The following is a 10,205-nucleotide window of genomic DNA, read 5'->3' as shown; positions in this document are numbered from 1 at the left end:
AACAATGGAAATTCCAGTCCCAATTATTGTCATTAACTGAGGACTACCTATACTGTAGAGGCAGGATAACGCAATAGCAAATAAATGTTGACACTTCATAATTCCAAGCAATTTATTCCATTTTACTGGTTAAAAATATCACTGGCTCAAGTGATAGACTAAAAATCATTAAAAAAAAAAATTAGAAACTGCTGGTATTGTTAAGTAATTAGTGAAAACTATCATTACAATGCAAATAAGTGAAACAGATTTTATGAGATTTGCTGCATTGCAAATAAGCATTTGCTAAGTTTTACTGTAGATTTGTTCTACGATGATTGCAACCTTTCTAACTTATATTCAAGTTACACTGCTAGATTTTATTTTATTTTTAAAAAAACCCTTTTCCTGAAAAAGCTCAAAACATGGAATTTATTTGAACAGTAAAAGGAGAGAGAAAAGGTAATCTGACCTGATAGCATTATGAACTGACTAGCTTTTATCTGAATGGCAAAAGCATTCTTTATTGATGAATCAGATTTCAGATGGTTAAAATAATCTGTAATACGAAGCTAATTTCTAATAGAAAATGCAGCCATTCCCAATATTCTTAGAAATAATAGAATGACAACTCCCGGAAATTTACCTTATGGCAAACCTGGAAGAGTTTAAGCAAATATTATAGTATTACGTAAACAGTTACAGCTAATATATTGAGATTGTTTGGCAGTTGCTTTGTTTTTTTTTTAGTACTCTCTTCTTTAGCAGCTTCACCATAAGTACAAGATGTATAATAAGCCCTTTTTAAAAATGTTCCAAGTTGATTCCCAAGAGAACTTTTCGCCATTTGGCACACTGCTTTTTCATATGGTAGTAAAGCACAACCACTGTGGAAGAGAAGGAAAAACGTGCTATAAGCAACCTTAAACAAAACTATGGCAATTTAGATACAAATTTATCTGAATTATATTTTTTTCAAAACTAAAAGTCTCTGTAGAAAAATGCTTGAGTCACAAAGCAAACCTGACACTCTTACAAATTCTAGACAAATTTGACTAGCAGTCAGAAAATCTCTACATTTCATAAAAAAAACCCAATCCTACATATGAATTCCTCGTATACTTACAAATGCTGATATTTTGCAGATTGTTAATTTTATACCACAGGTTAGCAATCTCTCATAATGCTTTCTGACTGGCTAGACTAGAAGGACTGATGGGGTTGAAGCTTTAAACATTATAGAGGATGCCAAGTTGCTTCCCCTTGCTAGGGGAAGTGTTAGTTTCTTAATCTATAAAACTCTAAACATGGCTCAGGAGGGAGCCTGTGTACGTTTTTTTGACAGAGCGGTAACTTTATAGTACAAAATGTTTGAGGAATGCAGCTAATAGCTGCACAATTAAGTTGCTCTTGAGCTGATAATATCTGCTTCATTCTTTGTCATCTACTCCTTTGTGTTCAAGTAGGATATATTTCTTGATACAACATAATGAATTACAGCATTTTAAGAGATTTGTGATGTTCAGGGTAATGGTATGTATTGGGTTATGCATATTTTCAAGTTAAATTAAGAATACACAAGATACATCCATGCTATCTAATAGTGTCGTTCCCTCTCTGAATCTGCTGAATTGCTGCATTGTCTCTGGTGCATTTATGAACAAGACTGTGCTTAAATAGCAGTCACAAAAACAAATTCATGCTTCTGTGTTTAGGGATGCAGAGGGGCCGAGTGGTTTCTACATCTGCCAAAGCATTGTTTTTTATCAAGAAGAAAAATATGTGAAATATTAGTGAACAAGTTTGACTTATAGAGGATGCAGTGTAGTCCAGAATTATTTTAATTCACACAATGAGTTGTCTATTACTGTTTCATCACTTAAAACCTGTAAGCATTATCTGTTTATGGAATCTGTCTAGGCAAGCACAGAAAAAACATGAGCTTTTATGAGTTTCTCCGGGTTTCAAGGCTTAATTATGGCAGCCTGCTCTCCTGAGGCATAGCCTGTCATATGTCAGCCACAGCTGCATGGAAACTGCTATCTTAGTGTTTTGCAAAATTTCCTACTCTTGTCTTTTTCCCGTCCCTAACAACTTTAATGAGCACATAAAGAAACATTGCACATCTATGAACTAGATATTTAGTTAATAGAAGATTTCCAGTGCCTGATATATAAACAGAATATGTATACTCAAGATTGTTTTAAACTAGCAAACACAAAAAGGAGCTTTTCCTCCAAAGTGACTTTGTTCCATTAGATCTTGACAGGCTTGCTAACTTACAGTGCCAAGATTCATCTGTACTGTTCCTGTTTTCTCAGTATCCAGTTTCTTAAATATCTCTGCAAGGGGATAAAAAAATGAGTTTGAATTAATAAAGTTCATCAGTTTCTCCCAGGAAAGAAAAAATGGATCAAAAACTATTTCATCAAGCGAAACAAGAAAATTACCACTCTTAGCTATTAGACCTGCCCCTAAAAGTCTGTAATTAATCTAAGATGTGTAATTATGGGGATGTAAAGCATTGTTTCATTTTGTAAATAATTACAATCTGTTAGTTAAAGCTAGAAGATCAGTTTGTTTATTTTCACTAAGTGTCCTTTATATTTTAAGAATTGTGCATAATCCACATATGTACTTTATTGCTACAAATCTTGATAGGAGGAAACAGTTCATATTGCCTATCTGGAACTCAGTAAAGTTAAAAACTAAACAAAAGCATTAGTTTAAGATCACCAGCCTAAATTAAAGATACTCACTGAACAAAGTCTCCAGTCGAATCAAGCACCTAACAAAATTATCAAAATCAATGATCAGCTGCTCATCAGCAAAACGGGCCACAATGACTTGATGCAATTGGCAATCCAACTTAAATCCTGAAATACAAGTAAAATTCTAATTGCTACAGATACACCCTTGGTGCAGCTGAATACAAAGCAAGAAGGAGCTGCTGTAAAAATGCTTTAAATTGTTTTAATATACTAAGGTAAACATTCTGATCACATAAGCAGAAGCTTGGATATTGCTACAAACCTTACCCAAGTGTTGGAATTGGTTTTTCCAGCCTTATCCAACTAGGTGTCCTCCAACTGCGTGGTTTATGCTTCCTGTCATTCTTAGAAAGGGCAACCACTGGCATAGTGGGAGGTGTGGAGGTGATAAAAGAACAATCTGAAGGACATCCAGTTGGGGAAGGTAACTATGGGGTATTGCAACTTTTCAGGACCACATCTGGAAGCGGCTACGATGAGGGAAGCTATATGTATTGGGCCTTAATCATTACAATGTCTTTGGTGATCTCTACTTTTGATCGAAAAGTACCTGCTTGCTCCAAGGCTTTCCGCATCTCATAGGAGTTCATGGTGCCAGAACGATCTACATCCATATCCCGATAAATTTGCTACAGAATGTAGAAAAAAGGACATTTTTTTCTATTAAAAATACTGAATTATCTGAAGGAAAAGAAAGCATATATATATATACAGTCCCTTTTATTTCCTCATTATTCATGCACGTTTCTTCCCTTGATAAAATAAGTGTTCTTTTTCTTCTGGAAAATTAATCTTGGGCCCTATAAGTTTAATGGAATAATATTTAAGTCAGTATTTCTCAACCCTGGCAGCTTGAAAATGTGTGGACTTCAACTCCCAGAATTCCCCAGCAAGCAAGAACAAATGAACAAGTTGCACTTTCTACTATAAAAGCCAAGGCTACTTAAGTTTCATGCATTCAGAGCAACAATGTATCTTGCTTGGTATCAATGATACTTGGTACCAGGAAACCCATCCAACCTACACAATCCAAGTTGCTAGAGTATATTTTAAACAATCAAAATTACCCACATTAATTTATTTAAAGGTCACTTTTACCTGGTATTTCTGAATCTTTGTCCAAAGTATGTGGAATTCTTTCAGTCCTAGCTTACCACTTCCATCAGTCTGCTTGGTTAAAGAAACTTCCAATTTAAACAGAAAAAAAAATCCAAATTTCTTTCACTGTAGGAGTTTTCTTTGGCTACATTTCTCCCACATCAGTCTACAGGGTAGAATCTTAGTTCCTACTAATTCTACTAAACACTTGCTACTTTTGTAGAAAGAAACCTATTCTTAGGCATGTGATAGACACATGTTCTTTATATGTAACCATTTTGTTACTTTCTATATTTGATGGGTGGGCATCTTTGGAGGAGGTAGGAGTGGAGGGTACAAAGTGGATATGGATGTATCAAATGTGCAGCCATAGTTGGGGTGTTCTTTGTATTTATGCATTGGTATTTTTGTATTTTTATTTTTGCATCAAGACATCAGATTCGAAGTTACAATTCTTTTTTTATGATGGTCATTAAGCAAATCCATTTTCCCCAACTAGCATTTTTTTTTACCAGAAACTAGAAGTAAATGCTAGAAACCAGCAAAAATTGTAAATTACAGTCATATTACTATGAGAGGCTGCAAATGGACGTTTGCTGGGGACCTAACTGCCAAGGGCCCAAAATGCAATCGTATGGCTGGGGTGGGGGCAATTGTTATAAGTCTGAAAACAGAGTTTTCTAAGTAGCTCTGGGCAGATCCATTGTAACTTCAAACAATTGTTAAGCAATCAGTTGTAAGTCATAGACTACCTATATAATGTAGTAGTTGATCTGTTTTGTCTTATATTATTGTTTCATTGCATGTTTATCTAATACCATATACCGTATATTCATACTCTGTTACAAAATGACAATGGTTAAAAAAAATCTTTCTTCAAGGAACATTAATCTAACATTTGATATTGGAGAAGGACAAGGAGGGAAAATACAATTATAGTAGAGTAAGAATGCAAAAAAAAAAAAGGAGCCGTATGAATTTATGCTTAGAAAAGAAAAATTAAGTCAGCTTTTCCTAACTTGATATATAAGCCTGGGAGTTAAAAAGGCTTATACATTTGTTTCAGGAAGATGTTCCAAACACGTCACGAAGCAAGTGACATTCTGCATTAGAGGCAGAAGATCTTGGGTAGCTGAGGTAGAATTATAGCACAGAAACTCTGCAGGATGGGGTGTGTGGAACTCCAGAAAGAACCTTGATTTTATTAGGCATGCCAAATTTGAGCTTCTAAAGTCCAGTCCACTAGCAGATGGTGGCATGTTACCATTTTCTATATTTTGTTACTGCCAACTAGTGACAATATTTCAGGTAGGGTTTGCCTGATTTAAGCTTTATATGTGGTATAGGCAAAAATATTCTTTGCACCTGTGAATAAAGGCAGAGGTATAATAACTAGCTGCATCCTTCTTTGTTTATGAATATACAAAGAAGGAACGAGGATCATACTCATGTTACATATAGCTTAGCACTACCATTTGGTTTATTTGGTAGCCTAAGATCTTCTATCGTTGCTACCAAACATATTTTTAATGCACATGCTAGCTACAGAAATGTCACCATTCAATTTAAATATTTATTACATTTAAATCCCACCACAATCTGAACGGAATCTTGGCAGTTCAACATGGAATATCCTGCAACATGGAATATCCTGCCTTCCTCAGACAAACATTATCTGGTAAAATAAAGAAACTACGATCAGCATGTTTCCGTCCATTTACCCAAGGGATGAGTTGCAGCATACATCTATTAAATACAGAAGAAATTAACTATGAGAAGGATTTCATTAACTAGAACACTCAAAAAGCACACTATAAACATTTGACCATTTTCTTACCAAGTTCATCTTCCTCATTCTGTTTTAATGACCATCCATAATTCTGCTGCCCCCACTTTTCCCTACTAGAGCCTTAAACAGAAAATATACAACATACACTGAAGGATACATCTAATAGATCAACCATAATTTTGCAAGTTTCCATACTAAAGCCATCAGATTTAATATCTTGACCTGCAAAGAAAAACAGCAAATTTGTTACACATAGAAATCTTTTACTAAGCCTTTAAAATCTTTTGCTACTCTTGCAATTATTCTATTCATCTAGCTCTATTTCACTTTTTAAAAAGCTAATTTTAAGCACTGATAGCTTCCCTCCCTTGCCCACACTGCAGGTTCTCTTGGTCTTTTATTGCACTAATAAATTAACAGCCATTAAAGAATACGGCTTTTTCAAGCCCAAAGTCATCTCCTTTGCTTGCAAAAATTTTAAAGGTTTTCTTTCATAAAGTTTAATGGATGGGCTTTATTTATGTTGCTTTTTTCTACATGTGATGAAACTGGCTTAGATTGAATATACAATTCAATTAATAGCAAAGAAAAAAATAAATAAAGTTGCCACACCAAGAGAATGTTTTAACAATATCACTTAAAATGTCTGAAAAAAGAGCTTTTGCCTACAATGAAATAACAATAAAGTGTTAGATGATCTTCTTGTAAGAAGTACTTCACAATCATTAATATGACTGAGAAATTCTAAAATCTACTATTATCTGGCCTGCAAAAAAATGGACAATGACAAGATGGCAGCAAAAAAACGGAGATATCTTTCACTCTATTCTTGTATTTAAAGATTATCCACATTGTTTTGCTTCTTAGATATGGTAACCCTAAGAAGTCTCATTTCTGATTTTCAGTTCTTAGAATTATGACAATGAGCCAAAAAAGTCACATACTCAGCAAAAAGGGCAGAATCAGCTATAACTACTTCTGTATAAAGCTGTACCAACAAATTCAGACATATGAGGCTCAAATAACATGGTAAATTTGACAGTTCATCCAGTATTAAAATCAAAAGGGAAAAGAAATACTGTAAGTGTTTTGATTTACTGAATCAAATCCCATGGAAGTGCAGAACTTTGGAGATGCTTTAGTACTTCAAGAAATGTACAAATAAATGTTGAGTTTATTCAGAAGGGTCAAACATGGGTTAAAATGCATTGTTTTTCAATAGCAAAGTTGTGTCCAACTTTTAGTGACCCCATGGACCATAGCATGCCAGGCCCCTCTATCCTCTGCTATCTCCCTGCCGAAAATCATGCCCACTGTGTTGATGACATTATCTAACCATCTCATCCTCCGCCATCCCCTTCTCCTTTTGCTTTCATCTGGGTCTTTTCCAATGAGTCCTTTCTTCTTATTTGGTGGCCAAAGTATTTGAGCTTCAGCTTCAGTAAATGTCCTTCTAGAGAAAAGTCAGGGTTGATTTCCTTAGGATTGACTGATTTGATCTCCTTGCAGTCCAAGGACTCTCAAGAGTCCTCTCCAACACCACAATTTGAAAGCATCAATTATTCGGCACTTAGCCTTCCTTGTGGTCCAGCTCTCACAGCCATACATTTCTACTGGGAAAACCATGCACAGCCTGTCCAATTTATTTAGCTGGTTTCCTATGAAAATAAAATATCCTCAAAAATGACTTCTTTTTTCTCTCACAGTACAGAATTGATCCAAGGGCATAGGAATTGGATATCTAATCAGGCCCATATTCACATTTTGGGATGCTCTGGATCTCCTTTGCTCTTAAGCATCTAAGTAGAAGCTGTTTCTGGCCTTGTGAACTCATTCATAACCACTGATAGCATGTTTTCAAACTATTTTTTCTCCAGCTTATCCATCCCCCAGAATTCTGGGGTTTCAGTCCAATAATACAGGAGTTAATGGGAATTACAGTACAGATTCTGTGGAGAACACTCAGCCAGGCAAGGCTAAAGCAAGAAAGGGAAGAAAGAAATGCTTACGTTTTGCTAAGATTTTTTTCAGAATATTACACAGTTCAAAGGCTGAGATCTCAGCATCCTGGTAAAAGGTGAGATAAAGATAGCATTAAGGACACACATATTAAATATTGTTTTTGAAACTAATTGTTTTTATCAAGCCATATTCTGCAGTGGCATTTTATAATCTTACTTCAGCCATAGATTGCCCAGAGAGTTGTGTATTTTTCCCCATGGAACATTCATTTACTCACCTTTCCAGCTAATTGCTTAAATAATTTCTTAAAATTGGGTTCAATTTCATCTTCAGTGAGTTCTTTCTAGGAAAGAAAAGAATTGCCAAGGTAAGTGAAATAAATTTTGTAAAGCTTCTGCTATAGAATTTGCTATTCATAAAAAAGAAAATATGCCTTAAATGTATTTAGCATATCTTTTGTTTTGCCTCTGAGTATGCCTGTTCTTTAACATTGCTATTTTTATGTCTTCTTGAAGGGTGAAAGTTTTATGAGTCAGCTTTCACAGTGTAACACTCAGAATTAGATTTTATAAGCCAGACTAATATGGAGTGCTACTTGGTCTTTCTCCTGATTCCATCAACATTTGGCTACTCTATCAGAAGCAAGCATTTCTGCCATTTGATCAGTGTTCAGAGGTCCAACAAACGTGAACACAAAATGTTCACAAAGCTGCCCATCCCACCTGATATACTGATATACCAAATATACTGAGATACGGTATAAGTAGACAAGACAAGAGACATAAGACAACTCTCAGAATTCCCAGCCAGTATGACCAATTGGGAATCCTGGCTTATGCAGCCTGAGTGCAGTCAAAACAAGTATTCCTATTAGCTAACATACCTCTTCAATATTGGCCTCAATTTCATCATCAATAACTCTACAAATAAACATAGTTAGATGAGTTAACACAAAAAAGATTATGATTGACTTTCAGAGAGGAAGAGGAACACAACTGGGGCAGGGTGAATCTATGCATGCACTGAGCCATCTGTGGAAAAGTATTTTGAGAGCTATCCACAGAAAAGGCACATACTGTAACATTGCCATTTTTAGTTATCTAATCACGAAAAAAATCCTAAAACAGTTTTTTTATATATAAAAAATAAAGATGACAAAATAAAGAAATGGATGGACAAATATTCTTATACATAGCTATGTGATTTGTGGCTTTCAGTGGACACAAGAACTTGTACACAGATGACTTTGAAGAATCTACAGTATTCAGAAATGATTACAAAAACAAAAGCATCTCTTAAGCTTGGGGACCAGAGAAAGAAGTTAAGTGCAACAGTCAGGCCTTCAAGACTCTGTATGTTCTGCCCCTTTCAACAAAGTACACTTCCATTCAAACTTCTTGGCTTGGTCTACTTCAAAAGGCTAATATATACACTCTGAGAAAGGGTGTCCCTAAATTTTGGGTGGAGGTAGTGATAGATATATTTGGAATTTTGAAAGTATATTCCAGAGATGCCCTCAAATCTGGGCATGCCAAGTCCCAGAAGTTGAACTAGTGAGGTTAACTACCTTCATACCTCCTCCCTAGCTTCCCAGGATGCTTTCTACCATCTTTGCTTTTTTTTCAGGGCGCTGAATTATAGCCATCCGATGTTTGGCTACTTCTAGGATCTTTGCAAGACCAATGACATTATTGGAATAGAGATCAAACTCAATGGTAATATTTTGTCTCAAGTACGGTAGCTTCTTTAATTTTGAATCTAAAGAATAAATAAAACATACTAATATATATATATACTAATATATATATATACTAATATACTAAACATACTAATATATATATATAATGTTAAATAGAATTAGGTGAAGCAGAGAGCATTGAGAATGTTGATGGGGATCCAGGCTTCAGGTAAATATCAAATACTATTAAAAATCAGAAAGGCAGTCCATCATTTCTTATTATTAAAGAAATAAATGATAGCAGAAGATGGTGTGTTTTAATTTTGGAATGCCTTCCTTTCAGAAATGCATCAAGTGCCCATTTCATTGGCATTTTGGCACCAGTTTTTATATCTAGTCTTTAGTGCCTATTATATTGAACATAGCTGTATCTGATGCTGCTTGTGGATGAATTGCTTTGTCTCTTAACAGACCTTTAATTAATCTTATGGTATTTTACTACTGTGGTATCTCTCACTCAGGGATTTTCATGAAGGGGAAGGGCAAAATAATACTTAGCATTTAAAAATATATATTTCAATGGTTTATTTCAAATATATAGGGGATCTTGGTTCAGCTTTTTTACTTTGTTTTTCTCACTTCTCTTCATCAGCAATTATAGTGTCATTGTTTTGGATTTGAGATCTCTGGTGATATTACCCCTACTTTCCAATTCACAACCAATATAAAAACAGGATATTATAAGAAATTATTAAAAAATCTGAGCCCTACAGAAGTAAAGTTATATATAGGCTCATTGTTAGCTTCATGACCACGGCTCAGTTCTGAGAATAGTTCTCTTTCCTTTAAGCTTCCCCTATAGACCTTCAGCTGTCCAATGGATGGCTCACAATATCCCCTCCTTTGTTTCCTTATTTCACAGTACTTT

General features: G+C 34.9%; 1 protein-coding gene across 1 annotated transcript in view; it reads right to left on the bottom strand.

The window, feature by feature from the left end:
• Positions 1-98: 98 nt before the first annotated feature.
• The window catches only part of CAPN2 (calpain 2), a 52,210-nt gene continuing 42,103 nt past the window's right edge, over positions 99-10,205 (bottom strand). The window contains exons 13-21 of the mRNA XM_015817017.1: positions 8,483-8,519; positions 7,877-7,942; positions 7,647-7,704; positions 5,795-5,859; positions 3,849-3,917; positions 3,301-3,379; positions 2,739-2,855; positions 2,263-2,321; positions 99-866 (exon numbers count right to left, since the gene is read on the bottom strand). Coding sequence (XP_015672503.1) covers positions 843-866; positions 2,263-2,321; positions 2,739-2,855; positions 3,301-3,379; positions 3,849-3,917; positions 5,795-5,859; positions 7,647-7,704; positions 7,877-7,942; positions 8,483-8,519 — 574 coding nt within the window. The 3' untranslated portion in view covers positions 99-842. The remainder of the gene's footprint in view (positions 867-2,262; positions 2,322-2,738; positions 2,856-3,300; positions 3,380-3,848; positions 3,918-5,794; positions 5,860-7,646; positions 7,705-7,876; positions 7,943-8,482; positions 8,520-10,205) is intronic.

The sequence above is a fragment of the Protobothrops mucrosquamatus genome, unplaced genomic scaffold (assembly GCF_001527695.2).
Source record: "Protobothrops mucrosquamatus isolate PMUCROS unplaced genomic scaffold, P.Mucros_1.0 scaffold_3, whole genome shotgun sequence".
NCBI classification, from domain to species: domain Eukaryota; kingdom Metazoa; phylum Chordata; class Lepidosauria; order Squamata; family Viperidae; genus Protobothrops; species Protobothrops mucrosquamatus.
Note: the sequence above shows the minus strand (reverse complement) of the source record. Positions and strands in the feature narration are given on the sequence as shown.